The sequence below is a fragment of the Hirundo rustica genome, chromosome 2 (assembly GCF_015227805.2).
Source record: "Hirundo rustica isolate bHirRus1 chromosome 2, bHirRus1.pri.v3, whole genome shotgun sequence".
NCBI lineage: Eukaryota > Metazoa > Chordata > Aves > Passeriformes > Hirundinidae > Hirundo > Hirundo rustica.
In genome coordinates this window covers 40,625,551-40,649,087 of record NC_053451.1, presented here as the reverse complement: position 1 = coordinate 40,649,087, position 23,537 = coordinate 40,625,551, and the positions used below count along the sequence as shown (strand labels likewise).

The 23,537-nt window shown below is 36.7% G+C and overlaps 1 protein-coding gene across 4 annotated transcripts in view; it reads right to left on the bottom strand.

Annotated features, from left to right (window-relative positions):
* CNTN5 (contactin 5) overlaps window positions 1–23,537 on the bottom strand; it is a 611,680-nt gene that overhangs the window by 24,201 nt on the left and 563,942 nt on the right. For 3 of the 4 annotated variants that reach the window (XM_040056169.1, XM_040056168.1, XM_040056170.1), the window contains exons 17-20: window positions 12,739–12,897; window positions 12,160–12,309; window positions 3,337–3,407; window positions 902–1,136 (exon numbers count right to left, since the gene is read on the bottom strand). In XM_040056169.1, coding sequence (XP_039912103.1) covers window positions 902–1,136; window positions 3,337–3,407; window positions 12,160–12,309; window positions 12,739–12,897 — 615 coding nt within the window. The remainder of the gene's footprint in view (window positions 1–901; window positions 1,137–3,336; window positions 3,408–12,159; window positions 12,310–12,738; window positions 12,898–23,537) is intronic. The other variant, XM_040056171.2, reaches the window with a different exon arrangement.

Below are 23,537 nucleotides of genomic sequence, written 5' to 3'. Positions count from 1 at the left end.
ATGAAATTCCTCTCATTTGCACTAAGACTGCTAATTTTATTCTCCTCATAGGAGACAGTGGAATAACTAAAGATAGTATAGTAAAGAAAAATAATTCATAAACTGATGTTTATGAATTTCAGTAATGGAGCTTCTGAAAATATTCTTGTGGACAACATTTATTTGCCTTCTTTGTGCATGGGAATTTCCATTCATTGGGTCCTATCAAAACAGAACAACTTCTTTTACTAGTACCAATTAGTGTTTGTTGGTTGTTTCTGTTTGGTTCTCCTCTGCCCCACAAAATACTGTTTAGAATTCATAGCAATTCTAAATATAAATTTTCAATAATTTTTTAAAGTTTGTTCTTGGGAACTATTCCTATAATTCACATTGAAGTCTGGGACATTAATGCAAAGTCATAACTTTCTATTAATGAAATAAAAATTAAAACAAAATTTATTCCTGTGCACTTTTAGAATGAATTAACTAGGAAATGAACATTCATAAGTGAATTTATTTATTCTTTGAGCTGTTGTCTGATTAACCCATCAAAAGAAGAGTCATGAATCTCAGACACATTAGAAAATAACATCCTATCTTAGTATTAGAGAAACCCTGCCTAAAATTAAGGCTAACGATTTAATATACAGGATGAACCTTTTTTTTTTTTTTTTTTTTCTTTTAATTATTATTACTGATGTAGTGGCTTGAAGTCTATTCCTAAACTTTGTAACTTGCTTTCTAGGTAAGATTGGCAAGTCAGTTCACTTCCTTCTCTGCAAAACCTGTTTAGTGTTATTCGGCACTTCTGTAAAGAAATTTGTAATTTAAGGTTTAAAAGTGTGTTATAAAAGGATGCATTATATATAAAAGGCTTATTATGGTTCACAACATGCAATTAGCTTCATGTTGAGCTGACCTCCTTCAGCTGAGCAGATGACCACAATAGGGCTGAAGGGACCATCTCCTTTATTGTTGTAAACACCAACTTTCACCTCAAAAGGGGTCAGAGGTGGCACACTTTCATCTCTGTAGATGAATTTTGAGGCATCTGAAGATGTCACCATTTTTTCCTTCCACCCACGAGTTCCATTGGGTCTGAAGGCTACAATATATCCAAATCCTTCTCCACTCTGAAACTCTTCTGACACTGGCTGAAAAATTAAGTTCAGAAATTTAATTATTATCAGAAATACTTTTACTAATTTAGAAACAAGTCACAGCTCTATTATAGGACTTTACTCATCGTATCTGTCCTCATAAGGACAATTGCTTCCAAAGAGGAACCTTCTGAGAGAGTTTTCTCACCTAATTGCCGTAGTTAGGTCATTGTCCTAGGACTGAATGAGCTCTTGTGCTCAGAAAAGTGTTTTCTTTTATATATCTCACTTTTTAGTGAGATGCTTTAACCAGTTGTCTGCAGGTGGAATAGCCCCTATCCGTAGCCTTGTTAAAATATATTGTGAGTAAGATGATGTGTGAGATACCTACTGTAGTGGGACTCTTTTGGGTTTTTAAATCCTAGACTGTCTAAATTCTGTTCCAAATGGGGTGTTAGGTCTTAGAGATTCAATTCCAAGTTTCAACTTAATACTTAGAATACATGGTAATAAATCTAAGTTGTTCTAAATCTCAAAAAGGTGGGGTTTTTTTTGTTTGTTTTGTGTTTTTTTGTTTTTTGTTTTTGTGTGTGTGTGTGTGTGTGTGTGAAAAATAACACATTTTCTTTTCTCTGCTCAGAGGACCTGTGAAATTAGCTTCTAAAATTGGCACATATCTGACATAAACAGGCAGTTAGAAAAGGGATTTATCTGTTTTAGAGTCTGAGCACTGCAAAAATGAAAACTTACGTGTCCAACTCAATGAATGGAACTTTTCACGGTAATTAGTAAATTAGTATAGCTTACATGAAGTCAATGGGCTAGTTTAGGGACTAGGTTATATTTAACAACTGTCTGCATATTAAACCTATGTGAAATGTCAAAAAATGGGTGTCTAAATGCCCTGTCTTGAAATGCCCATCATAGATGTGCAGCTAATGGACAAATGAATCAGAGCTGGAGCACAGGTGACACTGAATCCTCTCCCCTCCACATTTCAAGTGAAAGTCTCATCACCTGGAACTTCACTTGCAGACAAAATTTTCTATCCATCCTTCTGAAGCTGAGCACTGAGCATCCCAGGTCAAAAAGAATCAAGACTCCATGGGCAGAGGATGCAAAATGAAGACAGATTTTTTTAACCTAGACTCATTCCTGAGAGAGTGGGCCCTTTGAAAGAGTGGGAGTTATAACACTCTCCAGTAGGCCCCCAACCCAGTCACCTGGGAAATGCTATAAAGACACTTAATATGAATACTGCATACTAATATGTCCTATTATTAGACTGGGATTAGGTCCGTGCACATCAGATACCGCTCCAGCCACCTGGTATTTTTGCTTGGGATTCAGCTAATTCTCTCCTAATAAGAGAGATGTTGATATATACCCTTATAGAATACAAAGCAAACTGAAATTAGTCCCATCTCAGCTGTCTTTAGTAGCTGATGTCCAAAAAGGCAGATTTGACAACAGAAGGCAGTCTAGATCTCCTAAAATTTCCCTATTGAAACAATTAGAATTTGGTGTGTCTCTTACTATCTGGATCACTCCTCAAATTGGCTAAGCTAAAACTTTTTTCCGGTATAACTCCATATCTTTATTTGATGCAATTTTTCCTGAGTATGCATACCTATCTATCTATCTATCTATATATATATATATGAATTTTTATGAATCTGAAAATGTTCATGGTGAATCTAGATGTTTTGAAAACTCCTTAAGAAGAGTGTCTGTTCTTTTTTTGTGTTTGTTATGATTAGCAGAGAAAGCAACTCTCCCACTGGCATGACCATATATCTGCGTTGGATCTTGTATCATAAATACGTTCTCAAGATTCTCTTTATTTTTATTCAACAATTAAAAATAATTGTTTTTTAACTGATGTAAAAAAAAAAAAAAAAAATAAATCACAACCCTTTCCTTCTCTCGTCTTAGCTATTATTTCATCTGGTGTTTACATAAGATCCAGAAAAATCAAATAAACCCAAGCAGATGATCAGGAAGAAAAGCTTGATGAATTAATAGAAATTCAGAGCTGATGACATAATGTCTTCTCCTTAAACCTTATGAAAATCTTTTAGTAAAAGTACTTTTACTTTTTAGTAAAAAGTACTTTTAGAACATATTTAAGAGTAGTAATTTGTGTTCATGTGTTGACCAGATTTGTTGTAAGGAAACCCCAGTAGAGTACTCTTTACTTTGACCTCAAAGAAGTTAACATGAAACAAAACCTTTAAACAGAAAAATCTCTTACCTCCCATGCTATTACTAATTCATGTCGCCTTCCGCTTCTGCCACTTACGTTAGCTGGAGGTGTCTTTGGCACTGTGTGCAAAAAGGAAAAAACAAAACAAACCAGAATATCCAAGTTATTGAAGTGTTCCCCATGGTAATAAGTTGCTGCAGAAGACATGAGACTGTTAAATCAGAGCAGAAATAAAAACATAGCACTCTGTGGTAAAGAAAATTTGCTCAAGCTTCATTTCAGAGAATTGCACAAACAAGCAAGAAAAATCAAACAAAACACAAACTGAAAATGAAAATAATATTGGAATAAAAAACTGCTTAAGCACTAGGTCTTCTTCAGATTGGTAAACATTTCAATGTACAGATTACAAGTGATAAAACAGGAATTATCTTGTTAATGTTTGCAATTTTTTAACAAATAACTTGAAATGCCAGGAAACCTGACATATTTCAGATCTCAGGTAAAATCTTAGGAAATAATTAATAATGTCTCTATTATTTTTCAGGTAGTTGGTGATGTTATGTTTTAAGTATTGTAAATCTATTTTTCATTGCTTTACCAAGGAGCCAGCTTTCAGAAGTTTTAAAGCAACCAACCTCAAAGATTCCTCATGATTTCCTGCAAAATGCTGGAAGCAGTACTACCCACAGTTCTTGAAAAATGGAGCTCATCATTGCAGCTTTAAAGCACATGAGCAATGGATGAAATTCTTTAAAGTAAATGATAACCATCATCACCATTTTTACTTGGAGTATTATATTTTGCAAAACCAGAAATGTCAACTGTTCCATAGGAATTGTATAAATTCTTTTACCTTTTTTATTGCCTCTAATGAAACTCCTTAAATGGCCAGAGTCTTGAGTTTATTTACTGTGAGGAAGCAATACCTACATTCTCTATTTGATTAAATATGTCCTAAGATACAAACCTTTTATTTTCTTCTTTACAGTTGTTACATAGGTGATTGTCAGAAACGTACTGTGAGCCTTTAAGTGAATAGAATTTATTGCATGTTGTTTAATTTATTCAGTGAGTACCACTGTGCCTTTGAACTATGCAAAATAAAATGCATTTTAAAAAATGTACACAGTCCTCTCTGTTTCCTGTGCCATTGATAGCTTGAGTCCAATGAAAATGCAGTTTTTATTAGATCCTGACTGTCCACCTACGATTTCAGAATTCATTTGGGTAGTCGCTTGTTGAGCCCTGAACTCCCCTATAAAGAACAGAAGCCCGCTTCTGCTTTTCCTCATAAATGATGCAACTCTACAAAGCGTATGGACTGATTCTGATTCATACTGTTGGAAATGAGGCAGGTGTTATTTTATCTGTGGCTCTTAGCAGACTGACAGGGGAAATTTCTAATGTGTTTCTCTCCAATAAACCTGTTTTCATCTGGAAAATACGGTGCCGTGGACTTCCTTCCTTGTTTCCTTCCTTCCTGCCTGCCTGCCTGCCTTCTGCCTCCATCCCTCCCTTTGACATGGCAAAAAGGTAATGTAGTTTTCCTTTCAGAAACAGAATTTCCCTCTGGCTTTGAAAAAAAGGAGTAGAAAGAATACAATCAATGTGCAACAGTGTGACGAATGTTCTAGCATGAAAAGATGCAGATGAAGCCTCATCTAACAGTTAATTAACATCCAAAAATTATGATGCCAGCTCTAATGGAGCATATGTAAGCCTTGTTTAGCACCCATTTTTCTCTTGCATCTCTAAGGTATTTTTGGGTAAATTATAGAGACAAATGGAGTTTTTATGTAGGTGCCTGCCACATTAGAAATGAGAGTATGTTGTACTCCTTTGAAGCATCCAACATGATGGACTTATTTAACCTGCAGCACCCTCTTTCTAGAGTTTTCTTGTTAACAGCATTGCAGACTGTGGCCCTATTTAAATGAATAAACGTTAAAAGAATAAAACTGTCAAAACGATGAATTTCTTTTGCACAAAACTAAAATGTACACTCACAGAGTGAAACTCTTTCAAATGAATAACCATTAAAAGAATAAATGTGTCAAAAGAATAAATTTCCTCTGCAATGCAGTAAAGCAGAGTAAACACAGTTAGAGAGAGACAATTTAAAATGAATAACTAAGTGAAGAAAACTATTAAAAGAAAACATTTTTTGCAAGGCGCCAAGGCTGTACATCAGCCAGGCTTTCAGCAGCATCCCCTTTGTATCAGTGTTACATTTGAATTTACTCATTCATGTCCTAAGTTTGTTGACGTGCAATTAATGACTTCCCAATCTTTATGCTGTTAATTCTCAGCAGTGACACTCATGGAGATGCACTTGCACAAAATATGCAAATATGATGCCTAAACTCGGCTCCTGGAAACAGGATATGTGTGCATATAAGCAAGGACCTTAGGACTTTTTTAGTTAAGGGTTGATCAAAGCTGAGAAGTTTAGTATTTTTCTTCTGAATAAATACACCCCCGCACTTAGCACAAGCAAACAAAAATCTTGAAATGAATGTGCCAGGAGCTTGATTTGAATGCAAACAGCAGGATGTTTTTCTTACTGTTTTCCAGTTTCATGAAATTACTGTGATATGCTGAAAATGAAAGTCAAATTAAACTCTATTAAAACTTATCTCCTCTAAACCAAACAAAAAGCCCGTTAACATTTTCTCTAAGAGCAGGCACAGAGAATGTAGCCCTCAGCAGTCCTACAAAGCATTTGACAAGATACTTGAGACACAAATGTAGAAAAGGTGATACAGAAGGATAAAGCTTATACATGAAGCCATGACAATTGTTTAATAATTCATGTGTATCTTATCATTACAAGCTAAATATGGATGAACAGTGGAGAGCTTTAATTCAGGACAAAATCTATACACAGATTTGATATTGCTGAGGGTTTTATGTATGGGAACAGTAGTTATAAAGTGCTGAAAAATGCTGATGTTGTCATCTATATATTTTAAACCCATATTTAAATGTAAAGCATTTACATGGGGAAGCTTTTGAAATGGTGGGTAATAAAATAACCACAAATGGTAATACCGAAACCACAAACATATGGGGTAGATATTCACTTTCCTTGCAGACTTCCACTGTGTCCAAATTTTTGAAAATTGCTCTGTACTTTATGGTGATTTGATTCGATTTTAAAAATTCCTTTCTCTTCAGTCTGCATGGTTGATGGATTATCTGTGGGATTTTTTTAGTTTGGTTTTTTTCTTATTTTTCAAATGAAAATGCTGGGCTGCAAAGATGAGCTGATTCAAAGATTTTTGGTACTCAGTTTTGGGAATAATATTATTGGTTATTAAGAATTTCATTTTCATATTATAACAAATGAAGTAGAGCAATTTGATTTTGAAAAAATGTATAATTTGTATTTTTGCTTCAGTTTTTTAAAGAAGAAAAATTAAAACTAGAAAGACAGATGAGAGTATTTCAGTTTGACTTGGAAGAGATTTTTAACTTTAATTAGTTCTAATTTTCTAAAGAAAATAAATAAGCATTTTGTTTAAAAACAGTTTTACACTCTCTGCTTTTACATCAGTGAATGGACAAAAAAAAAAGAATTTTAAACTAGTTCTAGATTCCTTTCCTAATAGAAAGGAAAATATCACACTGAACCTGAAAAAGCTGAAAGTATTTGTAAGCCAGTTCATATTCTTTTTAACATTTCAGTTTTGTAAATAAATTTTTAAAATGTTACTGAATGAATAATTAATAATTTAAAAATGTTTCTGTTTTGGTTTGTTTGCTTTTTTGCCCAAGGAAATGTCTAAGGGCTTATTTCAATGTGTTTTGTTTATCACCAAGAAAAAATACAGATTCTTAATTTTGTAGACTATCTTAATTTTAGGGCAAAACAAAAGGATTTAGCAGCCAAAACTATAATTAATTACAACTGAGTATAATTGATTGCATTGTTGCAGTAGAAACCTGTATCTAGATTTGGTTCCTATCCTTTAATAGGAAATAGATGAGCTAAAGGAAAGACAAAGAGAAGTAAGAGTCCTACTAAACTCCTGTTTTTAGACTGAGATGTTAATCTGAGCAGACCAAATTTACAGTTTTCACATAAACAAATGAGCCTAGATTTCCCAAATCCCAATTCCATTCTTTGTTCACGTCTTTCTTAATCTGCTTGAACCCTGTATATTCTGGGATATTTTCCATGTGGATATTTTTTATATAAATTCTAAAACTTTTGTCAAATAAAGAAAAAACAAGGAAAATATTGATATTGCTACACTTTTCTGGCAGATAAAAAATAAATGGCTTTAATCCTTAAGAAATGACTTGTACCTTTGCTCAAGGGTTGCTGCTACTAGTGTTGTTATTTATGTTAAAGATTTTTATAACTTAAGATACAGATGTACTTTGAAAAGCAACAATTTTTACCTGCAAAAAAAGTAATGGGTAAGGGAGAGAGGGGTATCACCAGCTTGGAAGAACTTTTTAATATGACACCAAAGTTATAACCTTCAGTTTTTTCTTCTCAGTTGCTTTCCGTTCTCCCTCTAAATGCATGTATGTACGTGTGTGTGTGTATCTCTGTATATCTCCTGAAGTACACATCTAGGAAACAGGAGGGTGTTAGGTGAAAATGCCTTCACTCTTTGAAAGACCAGCCCTCAAGCTGTCACCCTCCCAGAACAACAAGACACATCTCACCTGCTCAGGAATTAAATCTACAACATGCCAGCATCTCAGAAGTGGACGACACATGTATTCAACTGCTGGAAAACAAGGATGTCCCTACTGGCCTCAGCATCTGAAATATTGTTCTAATTTCCTCTGTATTATTATTACTTGTAATTAATTATGAAATTAAATTCAATTCTATTCACTGACAAGACTGCAGGACTCTGCCTGAATAGTCTCCAAATCACCACCTATAGGGCTGAACCCTTAATGCTGTGGCATGCATATATGCTATGGGAGAAATGCAGGTGCTTTTCTGCTCCATCTTCTGTCTCACCCATATTTGGATTCCTTGTCAATAACAGTTTGAGCCTGCAATCCAAAGTTTAAGTAGCCTCCCCTTTTGTTTTTCTTTGTAGAAAAAGCACATTTTCTACAAAGGCTTTAGTAGACCATGCTACCATCTGCAAATGTCTCAGATACAGCAGTCTTTGTTTTTTGTTTTTTTTTTTCCTAGTGCAAAACCAGTTTCGAAAGGAAAAGGGAAAAGGAAAAGCTGGAACTTGTTTTCTACAAATCACAAATAAAACAGTACCCTCAACAACAAAACCCCTGAAAATAAATCTGGTCTAACATGGTCAACTTTTTTCCTGTGAGAGAGTGAAGGAATGAGAGAGTGAAGTTATGCTGTGAAGGAATTCTAGCTGAGAATAAGGGCAACTTAATGGAACAGAAGGACTTATTAAAAATAAAGCCAGTGTACAGTCTGCTACTAATAGAGTGCCTTGTTACCTCATAAAATCAAGTTTGCATGCATGATTAGCAGGTTAAACTTTGATTCTGCTCAATTTCTCTCTCTCCATGTTTCCCCACGAATAGATAATGTAATTGATGTTTTGCCTCCAGGCTTCAAATGCCCCGACTGTCTTAGTGGAATGCCAGACATGTTTAAATTCATGTTATTGGCTCTTTGCAACTTGTGGACCTGTAAAATATGTATCAAGGCTAGAACTGACAGAAATGCAGCATCTGGCTGTAAATTAGATGTGCCAGAAAATTGCGGTATTATCTGTTCCAATGGAAGTAGCAATGAAAAGCAATCATGTTAACTAAATATGAGCTATGTAACAAGATTAGAGTTTAATTAAAAAATTAAAGCAAGTCAAAACTTGTTTATTGTTCTGTTGGTTTCCTAACACAATCTGAATAATTATTTTTAGATAATGGACTAATATAAGGTGTTGTTACTATCTCGGATAAGGAGTGATAAAAAACCTGAGGGCTAGGGATAAGAAGACTTTAGTCCCCAGTCAAATTTTCTTGTGCCATTAAACTACAGATGCATTTATGTGTAAAATAATGGAACCAGAATCACACATTTGCTGCCTCTGTGGCTTATCTACACAGCTACCATTCAGCCTGATGGGTCTCAACTCTGATCTGAACATGAGTCAGAGTCACTTTCTCAGCTGGGAGATGAATATTTCTGGATTTCCACCCAGTGCTAGGGCAACCTGCCCATTTACACTTGCGGGACACATCTACCATCAGTGCAAATAGCCAGGTTATTCTGCCTGGGTCATGAGTAGAGAGGTTTTTTGCCATGTTTTTTCTGAAGTATGACCTATTCCGTAAATGCCCTTTAAGAATTGAGAATTATGGTATTAGAACTGGGCATCATGCTAATAGACAGTTTCCTTTGAAACTTTCAGATTAAAAAAATAAATAATAGACTGTGAAAAATAGTGGATCAATGTGTTCACTAAGATATGTAATGATGTGCTAATTTGAAAACCCATATGAAATCTGTTGTAAGCCAATGAAAACTATTACTAGTTTCCTGTCTCTTTTTGCATCTGAAACCTCTACAAAAGGTGATAGTTCCCAAAATCAGTGAAAGGCATTTCAGAATACAGATGCAACAGACCCTGAATTTCAGCAATATCTGAAATTCAGGAAAAAACTTACTTCCTGAATGAAGCTGATCATGAGGGCTCTGACATTTCAAGGGTGCCGTATATATTATGCACAGTATGCCATTTTTCAAAGAACTATATGTGTAACAGTTTGGGCTGTTTAAAATTTAGTTTGTTCTTTATTTAAAGCAGATTCCATTGGTTTAATGTTGCACTTTAACAACTCTGTCCAGATTGTTTCTTGAGTTAAAGACTCTGTTCTTTCTGATGGCAATAATGGTGAAATGTTACCCAGAAATGAATACCAAGCACCAGATGAAAATTCATAACAAATTGAATGCGTTGATTTTCAAACAATTTTGGTTTTGCTGATCAATATTATGATTTATCAGTTCATTTTTACAGTGGTAAAGTTGAAAAGAATATTTAAAATGAATATTCATTTAGAAAAGCTTTACTTGAGTTATAAGATTATGTTTTAGCACATAGAGGCTTTGTTTGTTAAACATTGGGCAAGAAGAAGAAGGAGCTTAAAAATATAACATCTGGATGAAATCAAACATTTTCAAACTTCAGTTTGTCAGAAAAAACCTAAGCCCACAGTTTAACTGCACCTGTATATTCAGTATTAAAATACTGAACCATCCTTGTAAAAACAGCAAAAATATTCTTCAGTGTGAAAGAGCATAATACCAAGGGTGCAACCTATTTCAGGATAAACTTTTTCGAGAATGTTTTTGCCCTTTCTGATATGTATCATCTGAATAAATAGAAAAGTTTTTCAAACATTAGGGTTCAGAAGAATTTGTACTGCCAAGGAAATATGGTAATGCTGGTTAAAAAAGTAAGTTTTTTTTTAAAAATAAATTGAGATGAAACTACCTTGTGCTTTTTATTTCATTTCCATTTCCTCCTTGTCTTAATGGAACAAAGTATGGAGCCCCTGAAACTTCTGCTATCAAGTTGTTGTGTTTCACAGTGGGGGGAGCTTGAAGAAGGTGAGGGAGAGAGAGTTTGAAAGGAAGCATCTTTCAAGATGCTTGAATGAGAATAGAATCACTTCAGTGCTGTTCTGTGATTGTAGTGAAATTTGATATCAGCTAGCAACTACACCATTATTCAAAGCAGGAAAACATAAATATGTCTTATTACAACTGCAGATAGGTTTGTTAGACTTCATCTGAAATAGGGCATCCAGCATTGGGTGCCACAATGTGAAAGATGTTGATCAACTAGTACAAGTTCAGTGGAGGCCATTGGCGGGGAGCAGATGCCTTGTGAGGAGAGGCTGGGGAAGCTGGGCTTGTTTAGCCTGGAGTACAGATGGTCCTGCAGAGACCTAACAGCAGGTCCCAGAGCCTGTGAGGAGGTCACTGAGGTCACTGAGGAGGCAGGCATGAGGAATTCACAGTGATGCAATAGTTACTTAAAAATTATTCAACTGATGAAGGATCAAAACACAAAATAATCAGTCTAGGGATCCTAAATAACAAAGAAGAATGAAGAATAATCTGAAAGTGTTCTGACATGCAGTTTCCATCTGAGGATTTGGACAAAGCCTATCTCTATCTATTTCTACTTCTTAAAACATATATTTCTAAGTACCTAGGTATTTTTTCTCAGATTCCCAGTCCTTCTTTATTTTCTTTATCTTCCTTCATTCTACCCAAGTTATTGTCAATGATTCCAAATCTTATGAGTCCATTGTAATTTTCAAGGGACCCGAAAAGGATTTTTTTTTTTTTTTTCCTGGTCTTCCACAGTATCATTCTAATTAGAAATACAACTAAATTTTTTAAAATGTAGTAACTGTTCACAGTAGAGTGTGCAAGACAAAGGAACAATTAGAATACCAGATATTTTAAATTAACCAGCTTTTTATTACATCCCTGTCTTGCTGAAAAAATCCATGTACTCTCAGTGAGAGAAGCTGTGAAAAAATTGGGGGAAGAGGCTGCTTAGGAGCAGTTGTTTGAGGAGCCTGCAAAACAGCCTAATTTAAGAGCAGCAGTAGTTTATCAGAAGGACAACAGCAACAGCTTAAGTGTAAGATAAAAAGTAAGGCAGCTAGGATGGAATAGAAGAGCAAGGAATAATGTTGTTTGAAATTTCAGTAAGTTAAACAATATTCCTGTAATTAAAACAAACAGACTCCCCACTACAAAGAAAATCACCTTGGATTTTCTTTGGTTATTGGACACACAGATGTTTACCAGTGAAAATATATTAGGTCTATTATTATATTAAAGCAGTTCTAGTTTCTGATAGTGCTGTAAAAATAATTTTTTTATCCTTTCCTTACCTGCTTCATTGGTTCTGATCACTCGCGATGGTGCACTTGGGTCTCCAGTCCCAATTTTATTGGTTGCTACTACTCTGAACTCATACTCCACCCAAGGGTTCAGTTCCACAGCCATAGCAGACTCCATGTCACCACTTATCAGATCTGGAACTGCAGACGGAAAAGAAACGTATAGGTCACTCAGAAATCTGAAGGTGACGTGCAGTATCTCAAGAGAAAGCAGACTTTGTGGTACAACACGGTCATTAGAAATGATCGACATCGAGGATCTAATATGTCAGAAATCGCAGCTAGGTTTTTGGCACTGTAGTATTCCTGAAAAGACACAGATTGAAGGATTTAGGGGAGAGTTTTCTGCTTATTCACAGAAGATCGTGGCAGGTGTCTTTGTGCTGTCCTTTCAGAGCTGTTGCTAAGTAACATGAAAGGAATAAAAAAAAAGGAAAAAAAAAATCAGTGATTTTAATTTGTCATTGTTTTCTTATGAGTACCTGTTCCTGTAGTTGCCAATGATTATTACTGTTATGATCAGGAGTTTTGAACAAGTTTCTACTTGTGCTGTTTGAAAATTTTTCTCACCTGTTTTTACGGTCTGCCAGCCAAGAGAAAATGGACTGCGTGCTTGCAGGTTGTAGAGGGAGATAGGGCTGTGATTGTCTGCCCCAGGACTCCAGGAGAGTGTTGCTGTTGTGTCTGTAATTTCCTCCACTATTACAACCCCTGGGGGACCAGGAGGACCTAAGAAATAAAGTGGAATAATCAAACAGACTACACCATCATTGTGGATGTGCAGCATTAATACAGGAGATGCATTCTGTAGGGACCCAGTGGAGTTCAACGTCCATGAAATACGAGAGCTAAGAAACACAGTATGACATCACGGAGATACCTCATTTCCACGATTTCTGATGGCAAACTGTGAGTGTCGCTATTCTTTAGATGCTGTGTGAATGAACATCAATTAACTTGTCAGAGTGACAGCAGAAGAACTAAAAATAGAAACAGGTTAAAAAATAGCCCCAGAACTCCATTATAATTGTTCTGAACCTAACAGGAGAGGAAAAAAAGAGGAAGTTTAAGAAGCATCCAGGCTAGACTGAACAGCCACAATCACCTCCTCTCTTTGTGTGAGACTTGTTATCGGGAAAGACAGATGAAGCACAGGAGGAGGTTCTTCATGAAGAACAAAAATATTAATAATACCTGAATCAAGAACAGAGCATTCATCTTTTTTCTGAAATTCACTCACTCAGGAAAGCCGCCTGGATTCCTTCTGGAAGTCCATCAACTGTTTGAATGAAAGCTATTAAAACAAAAATAAGAACCCAACCCCAAATATTTTAAAAGTTAAAAATTACTTAGGGGCCATTTATACCCAACAAAAATCACATGAAAACTTCTTTATTTGAAAAGTAAAGGGTTATTTTTTTTCCATTTAGCTGCTCTAGATGAGAATATGCCAATCATCATTCATATAGGCCATGTGACTGCTGCAATAAGTGAGGTCTCTGGTAACAAACATGATTTTGCAAAGAAAAATGTGGCTGTAACATCCCACTCCTATCCATAATTTTCTTATTTAATTCTTCTTGATGATTGACATGACTGGTGTTTGTCCATTTACACTTGCCAAACTAATTTGGAGGCAAGTTTGTCTTGGTTCAGGATCCTCCTCCATAGTTGTTTTTAATCAGATGTTTTGAGGAAAATGTGTGTTTCTGTCATGTGTAAATGCAAAACAAACCTTTTTCTTGTGGCTTCTTATGCTTAAAAGCTTATATAAATCCTGGAGAACTTGACACTTCCATAAAATATTCATTTTATTAATAGCTATAATTATTTATGAAAAATATATTTTTTGGGCATCCAAGGCCCTTCTAATTGTTTTCCATCTTCTTGCTATTAAAGTCTGATGTTTTGCTGCTGCTCCTGCACAGATGGAGGACTGTGAAATCAGAAAAGCACAAACAGACACTCTCCCACAATAGAACTGCAGGAAGAGAACAAAACTCCATTAATAGAACGCCATTGCTGGTACTCTTTTGAGGAAGACCAATGCTGTTTGAACATATCTTGGGCTGCAGCAGCGTAGGACCTTTGAAAACCTCCATTCCTCTGAGTTCTGGTGAGTGGTGCGGTCCCCTTTGCTGAAATGTCAAAGCTCAGCACCTGCAGATCAAGGTGGCAAACACAGGGATCTGGCCCCTCCCTTTGAAGAGGAAGTTGCAGCCAGTATTTCTTCACTATAGAGTTCAGCATTTTTATATTTTAGTGCTATTTCATGCAATCAAATCTTTTACTGGCTTGGTTGTTTAGTCCAAGAGTAAAAACAAATTTATCTGAACATCAAAGGCTTAAAACCCCCATTATTGAAGTATTTGTATATACTGTGATATTTTGTCATTTGCAGCTGCAAACAGCTTTATGTTTTCTCTGATATGCCTTCAACTAAAACATGATTACATGAACTGTGACAGCAGTAGGATCAGAATTTTGTAATAGTTGGACTCAATATCTTCAGAGTGAAAGAAACATTGAATCCTATAAATGAGAGAGCAAATTGTGCTATTCACTTGCCTCTATTGGTTTGGCAATGATCTACAAGCAACTAATTGACAATAAAATGTTGGAAATACATGTCATTTAGAAATAATAGCAACAAGAAAGAGAAACAAATGTTTGAAATTCAGGAGATTCAATTCAGTAAATTTTACTACTATGGATGTATGATGGAAGAATATTTTCTTCACAACACACTGGAGTCTTCTCAGGAGCTCAGGGTATGTCTCTGGGCCATAGGAAGAACAAGGAACAAGGTTTTCCACTTCCATGGGCAATGAACATCTTCTTTGCTGGGAGTCTCTCCCCTTCCATTGCTTTGCCTGCTCACCAGGCTTGACTTTGCTGCTGTCAGTGCCTTTGACGGAGCTGCAAACAATGCCTGGAATAAGGTGATGCCTCCCATTGGACACCTTGCAGCTCTTGGCCTTCTGGAGTCCCATTTCATTTGCAGTGGAAATGTCTTGCTTTTCTTCCTTGGGGAAAACATGGCAGAAAGACGTGTTCTTTGCATGCCTGCCTTCCTGCCTTGTGTGTACTGTTCTTTGCTGGGAAGCACCAGGTCAGATCTTTGTCTCAGAAGAGAAAGACCTGGGGCTAATTTAATAAAATAGGGTGATTCTTCAATCTCCATCCTCTACTGTTTCAGGCTATCTGTTGATGTAGGAAAATATTAGTGAAATTTTTATTTGTAGCCATGAGGGAAAGTTTAGAGGAAAGCTGGGATTTTGATACAATCATATGCTTTTACTGGGTTGGAGCCCTAGGCCCAGAATTATATAATGGTCCCAAGCACAAACAAAATTAAAGGGAAATATTTTAGTACATTTCCTTTATAACAATATTTCTCCCATGCACTCTGAATATTGTTAAAGAGTTTCTAGCCACTATATTATAACAAAAGTATATGCACCTTTCTTATATTAAAGGATGTAAAATAATGTTTATGCAGACATTCCCTGCTAAATTCTCAATATATTTTGTTGTCAGAGTTCTCTCATGTTTTTTAAGTGTTTTAAATGCATTCCTAGGCATGACAATGTGTCATTATGCTTTCAGAGATGTGTGCTCTTACAGTCTGCAGGGTGACTGCTAAAAAGCATTTCAATTTCCAACAGCAGGCATTCTTGAAAGTGGATTAATAAAGGACAAAGGCCTCAGTGATGACAAATGTATGACAGTTAGCCAGGACATGAGTGCTATGCAGATGTCACTCATTTTTGTAGAAATCTCATTAAATTTGATGCTTGGATGTAATCATTCATGGTGTCAGTCAGAGGGCTAATGCAGAAAGGCTTTTCTCCCAAGGCCTGTGTTATTGCTCAGGATCTCTAAAACAATTTTTTTAGCTGAGAATAGCCAATTGAGGTCTGTTCAAATGCTTATCTGGAAACCAGACAGAAAATGACTGGTCATAAATGCACTATAGTGCAGTTGACCTTCATGAAGAAGACATTTGGGGCTGTGATAGGCTCTTACACAACTCTAGGAACACTGGGAACCTGCTGTCAAGGATATGAGTCAGTTATCTCCTTTCAGAGCAATTCCATAGATTGATACTTCATTTCAGGACATGCATGACTGCATTTTGGCACATTTGTTTTATGTATCCTTTTATTGTTGGAATGATCATCCTGAGAGGTCTTTAGATTGCTTGCCATGATACAATGTTAATGTGCGAGTTCTTGAAAAACAATTACCAATAATAGCTGTAGTCATTCAGTGAGGCAGTGCCCTTTCCTGGGAATCCCGGAATATATACTGTTTTACTTCACTGCTGCCTGACCAGGAGAATTCTTACTTTAACCAAGCAGCTAAGAAGCCTGATATGTAGCAGTTCAAAACACGGATTCCTTGACCTGAAGATTTTCGCTTTTTGACAAGGTGCACTGGCTTGTCATTGAGAAGGTGAGAGGTCAAGAAAAAGAGGATAAGAAAGAGGCAGTGACTACAGAATAGTGGGAAAGGCACATAAAAGTGCTGAATAAAAAAGGAGCTTGACTCTTGCAGCATAAATTCCTTTCTCTGTACCCAGCTATGACAGATGATGTGTTTGCACATGGTGGAGAATATAATGGAGAGAAATTTGGTCATATAGTAGAAGCTAGAGGCACTCTGATTTTAGTGGGTACATCCAGTCCCTCCATGTGTGGTTTCTGTAAGGTACATAAGAAGTGTGGGCACATGGATAGATTTTAACAGTGTCAGGATAGACTGGAAGGTTAGGCTAAGGGCCGGAATGTAAGAAAGAGATTGATTGACTATTTCAGCCTAAATAGTCTCAACTCATTTCAAGGATAAGGGGCCAAGATAAATTTAGGGGTCAAGATAAATCCCTGGTGTCTTGCCTTTAGTGGTACTTATGTCATGTTGTGTCCCTTTGCCCTGATGACTTTTCTTCCTTGTGCAAACCTAAAAGCAGTGAATTTGGATGAGGCAACCTTGAGAACTGCTGATTTTTGTGAGCTCAAATTCCAGACTGCAGTCCAGAACCTCTGAGCTGGATTTTTGTGCAGTGGTAGTTGTTGAGACAAATGTATGGACACCGCAGGGAACTGGAATTTCATCTCAGGTGTAAAAGCACTAGTAGCATAGGAATTGAGCATGGATGATGTTGTTAACAGGTCCCAAATAGAGTGAGACTGAGTCTTTGAAGTGTCTCTATCTTAGGTGTGGGCTGCTTTAGCGCTGCAGGGCATCCATTGCCAGCTGTCCCCAACCCTGGTCCATGCTGTTTCCTTCATCCTCTGCAGTCCTACTCTGGGCAGCAGCACTCCCAGGACTACATGTGTCTTTTTCAGGCACTGAGTTAATAAACATCATCAGATCTGATCTCTAATTTAGTATTTGTTTCTAGACACTTTTTGACAGAAGTGACTTCATACCTATAAGTTAATGCTTGTAAAAAAGCTTCTTAGAACAAAGGATCACTTTCAAATTCTTGGGAAAAAGCTTTTTAAAGTTATGAATCTATTTCCCTTTCATATAATTAAAAATATTAAAAAGATAAAAATTAAAGGTCCTATTACAAGGTCAAATTGCTGAAAGTGTTTTTGTTGACATCTGTGGGCTAAAAGGGTGATTCTCCATCTATATTAACATTCTACCTTCCAATGTTATAAATATGTCAGATATTACACTGAAGAGGGCTGCAGAACAGATCTGAACTCTAGCCCTGTTCCTACCTTCTCTTATGTTGGCAGACAGACTTATTAAAATTCCACCAGCTCTGTGAAATGATGACTTTTCCAACCAGTGCTTTGGCACAATTAATGGATTACTGTGGGCAGGGACAAATACTTACAGGCTGTTTGCCATGCCCATCCTGAGGGACTGGGAATAAAAGTGTGTGAATTGGAACTCTGCTCTACCCACTGGCCTTAGGGAACAGTTCTGTATTATGGACATATTCTGTGAGTCCAAATAATGGGGTCTGTGCTCAGGGCATCTTCCTGGCCTTTGCTACAGCTCAAATGTAATTTCAAGGACCAGCAAGAATCTGCTGACCTTGTTTACGTTCCATTTAATAATGTGTTTGAAGGCCTTTAAGCCCAAGTACTTGTCTTTAAGTTTTATTGCCAATATCACAACAGAAAGGAGCAGGGTGGTCAACCTAACCAGCAGTTCCTGCGTTATATGTGCTCCGGGTCACTGGAGTTCAGAGGAAACATTACTTCTCAAAAAATAAAGAATAAGAGTGGATTTGTTGTTTAGATTGCTAGTTTTGCCAGTCTATAAGATGAATAGCTTTAACCTTTTTATTTTATTTTTAGACCACACAAAATGTACTCAAATCACAGATTGTAGTCACAAAGACTTTTATCCCTTCACACTATTGGATTGTGCTCTGCTTCATTTCAACATCTTACGGCTTGCAGGTAGATGTTTGATCTCAATGCTCATATAACTTGTGATTTTGCTGATTTTCATCCCAATTTTAAAGACATTTCCTGACTTTGTTTGTTTGTTTGTTTGTTTGTTTGTTTGCTTTGTTTTGTTTTGTTTGTACTAATGTGTGTACTGGTCAAAGGATTTTGATTAGCTCTGTATATGTTCATAATTTTCCAAGGGTATACAGAACTGATGCAGAGAAGTAAGAGGACTGGGCCTTATTTTTTTAACTTTAGACAATCACAGTGTCTGTTGACATCCATAATAGAAAACACAATTTGAGCAGTAAGAGTGAAAAGTATAATAAAAGCAAACAATAGTGAGTAAACTATTTCTAAAATATCCAGAAAATAGCTGGCATCTAACTCTACTAAAATATTAAGTGTAGATGAATGAGATAGTACTGTGAACAAACTTAAGTGTATTTGTGCTTAGAGAGCACAGATGCATTTGTAATATAACTGACACAATACAATTTTTCTCCTAAAGTATCTTTTATAGTAGATATGCAATATAAAAATATTTTATAAACTACTTTTATAAAATTATGAACTCATAGAATCATTAAGATTGGAAAAGACCTCTAAGATTATCAAATAAAATTACTAGCTTAGCCCCATAGTGTTCATCACCAGTTCCTCAATCATGAACCTTTTGAACAGTTCCACAACTGGTGATTCTACCAATTCCCTGGGTAGCACATTCCAATACTACCCTTTCAGGTTAGAAATTTCAGGGAAGAAATTTTTCCTTAATATCTAAACTAAAGCTCTCCAGGTGCAACCTGAGTCCATTTTCTCTCATCCTGATGCTTATTACATGGGAGAAGAGATGGACCCCTGACTCACCACAACTTAAAGTAGTAGTAGAGAGTGATATCCATATACCTATCTCTATCTCTGTCTCTCTATCTCTCTACCTATCTCTCTATTTATCTTGAATTGAAAAATATATAAATTATTAAGGGGACTAGATGTGGGAAAACAATCTTTTATATGATAATTTTAAAGAATTTCTTGTATTTTATTTATTTGAAATCTTTTCTGTTTTAGAAAATGGCACATGACGTTAGCTAGTACTTCAAATTCAAAACTTGAGAAAACCTGACTGCTGCATTGCTGTAGTTTCCTGGCAGAGACCTAGTGGTCATCTTCTTAGCTACATTCTCCCAGGCTTAGTTGTACTCTCAACCCTCACTACCTTGCATACAGTGTTTACACTGCTTACACTGCAGAAATTCAAACACTGAGTAAGTAATTTTGGGACTGGTAGTCTTTGTTCCTTTGCAAGTAGGTGGAGAAATTTTAAAGAAAGAAAGTTTGGAAATGACCTCACTGTTCTGTAGACTTCCAGTGCATAATGCACCATTCAGCATCTATCTGAGTAGTTTGAAACCAACATGAACTTACTCTTTTGGTTATAATGAATTGTAAAACTAGCTTTGCAAGATTAATTTACAAGTAAGAGTTGATGGAATTAATTTGAAAACTTAATGTTACTGATACCAGTAATTTGTTATGATAAAAAGCTTTCATTTTTCAAATAAGCATTAAAATTCTAGAAACTTGTTAGCATTCATTAGGCACTGAAGTTTTTACAGATGTAAACCAATCTTTTTGCTTCACGACTTTGTATTTCTAACTCATTCATGATGCTTCTAAAAAGGAATGTCATGCATGAAATGGATAACTGTGGAAAAAAACTACTCTGTTGTCTGTGGTGTCACTATCACCTCTAAAAATGTGGAGATTTATATAACAAAACTCACTGTTCTAAATGTTTGAAGCACTGTCCCCATGCATATGAGATAAGTATTACACAGGTTTTGCACGGATCCTCTTATCTGCAGGAAACTGGTATTCTTTGAAACTGCTGAACCAGGACTACTAACCATCTCAGTGTATGTAAAAGGGATCTCTACCTGTAATGGACTAGAGGAAGCCTCACAATGACTTCCCTGAAAACAAGTTAGACTCTTGTATGGTGTTCCCAACTTCCACTAGTTTTCTTTGCTGAACTAGCGATGCTTTTCTCCAGCCAAACTTGCTGAAGAAAGAGCAAGGAATATACAATAAATAGCTTTGGTAGGAGATTTTTCTACTCAAGATTTTTTTTTCTTGCAGCCTATGGCAAAACAGTGCTTCAAATGACTTCATTAGAAACTGTGTGTTTTAAGAGAAAAGAGATACTTTTTGCTAAAGTAAATCGGAGAAGTAGCCTTTTGCTCTTATCTGACTTCTGCTGGTGTTCTTCCAAACCTTCCAGTCACTGTATAACAGATTTAGTACAAATGAGTTAAATAAACACAAACTCTAAACAAAATACTGTAGCTAACTGGGCCAATGTATGGTAGTAAGCGTCAGCCCTTTCATGGTGTCAACCTCTTTATGATAAAAGTATTTCTTGTTCTAAATGTCTTTACAGCAAAACATACTTGAAGCATGGGGTCATTTAGATATCCTTTGCAGTGAAAACATGAAAGCACAGATAGCCTCAGATTTCAAAAGCTTAAGGGAAAATAAGAATGTAATAAGCCCTTTTTGGAAGTCATGCTTTAAAACACAAATTAATTCACCAAGCAGGCATTGTCTCAAGAAAATCTGACACATTGCTGGCTACAAGATCACCTGAGACATCTGTGAGAGGCAGGAGTTTTGGCTGGTACTTGAGTGTTTGTTACCCATGTTTGTGATCATATCCTTAGTGTCAGAACACGACATGCATATTTATCCTGTATTGGAGCCTTCTGCTTAGGTAATCACTTCTTTGTGAAAAATCAGTACAGAGACAACTCGACTACTTGTGTGCCAATGTTAGGTGGCAAACCAGCCAAGCTGTAGCATTCTGCACTTCTGCTCCTCTGGTACTTAATATTCACTGCAAGTTGAAGATCTGGGTGGATAAATAAAGGGTGGTAGCCAGAAAATGCACATGACATGGGAAAATTATTCTTGGACTGATGTCAAGGACGGGATTGACATTCATAAAAGTCATAAATCACTTCTACTTCTTAAATAGCTCTTGACTTCATGTGCTGAGAAAAACATCTGTTAACTGTGTAGTGAGTATCCATATTATCCTGTAAACAATCTTCTTTGCACTGCAAACAGGCATTCTGCATTTCCTTGGGTGAGCAAACAACAGAAGACATAAATTAAATGAAATCAGTTAATGCCTTGGGTGTCAGGAATGTAGAGTGAATTTTGTTCTATTCATTCACTCCTCTAAAACTATTTCTTCCTATCACCAGACATACCTAACATACCTATTCTGTCATGGGATTGCACTTGGGGTATCACATTTGTGCAGGCCTGCTGCCAGAATAGTTACCAGCTTCTGTGAAAAGCTGTTTTCTCTTCTAGGTGTCCTTTAGATGTATTAGCCTATGCATCCTCTGCTGTTATGGGCTCTGATGACTGTCTTCCAGAAAACCTTGCAGAAAATTTACTACTACCTCCATCATTGCCCCAGTGGAAGGCAACCTGTTTTAGAGGGTGGCATGCATGTTATTTAGCTTTTATAAAGCTTTTTTAGCTTTTTTCTTTCCAATAAACATTCCAGTGTATTGGATTAAGCTGTTGATAGATATTCACTTGAGGGAACCTCTGTTCATTTCTAAAGCAGGAGTCAATTCAGTTAATGAAGAAAATATTTGGGTTACTGGAGATGCCTTAAATTGTGCCCTACTGTCATGGTTTGGCATAGTTTTGTTTTTAGTTATGCAGAAATGTAGAATGCATTTCTGGGTCAAGATCTAGGAATTGCTTTAGAATGGACAGGGACCTATCAGAGGGTTAGTTGGAATATTGGCGTCTAGTTTGACCACAAAAAATGTCAGTTGTGACTTTGGGAGGTCACACATAAAACCCCTTGATTTCCTGCAGGTCACCCTTATTTTTCCCCTTTGGCCAGAGAGAGACAGGTAACATCGAGCTGGGCCTGCTGCTCCCCCCTTTTGGGGGGATCTGGCCTGAGGCCTGGCCAGATTCCATCTGCTCCCGGGTGAAGGGATGGGGAAGGAGAGGTTGCTGCTTTACAACAACTATTTTCTCCAAACTTCCCCGATGCAAGGCGGGATCTCTGCCAGACCCCTGATAAGAGCTATGGGCACCATTTAGGCTGAGGCCACCCCAATTTACACCAAGTGGTGGGCTGAGAAGGCATTATGATCCTGCCTGGTTTTTTGTTTTTGTTTTGGTGGTGGTTTTTTTTGTTTGTTTTGTTTTTTTGTTTGTTTGTTTTGTTTGTTTGTTTTTTCTGATTCCGGACTTCCTGGGTGCTCTGATCTTCTGATCTCTGATCTTTTTGCGTGAGTTCTTCCCGCCCTACCCCTCACCAGCACGGCCTTGAAAATCTTTACACCATGAGCTGCAGCAAGAGAGAAAAGACTCTGTGCAGATTTAACCCTTTCCTGGCATCATGAAGCTTCCAAAGCCTAACCCTTCCCTGAGAGAGAAAAGAAAGAGACAGAGTGAACAGAGAAGAAACAGCATGAAGTCAGTGGAGCGAGAGTGAAAAGACTACTGGGACAGGGGATTGAAGAGTTTGCCATTCTACCTTTATTGAGCCATAGAAATGAACTTTAGATTATCCCTTTAATGTTGTGTATTATTTGGGTTTATATTATATTTCAATTTTATATTGGGTTTTGTAATTGTTTCTTCTGTACTCCCCAGTTCCCCTGGAAAATGTATTATCCTGAAGTTTGTTCCTGACCCTTTTCCCTGCCCATTCTCCCACACTGGAATGTAATCCAACTCTGTTCCACTCGCACCTTATCCCTGATTGGGTAGTGGCTTGTCCCCGCGTTCAGCTCCTTCCCCCGGATAAAAGCCAAGAAGAGCACGTGGAAAAGGCCTCTTGACTGGGGGACAGGGACTGGGCTCCTGACCCAGGTGGGGGCTGGACCACAGGAGAAAGACTGAATA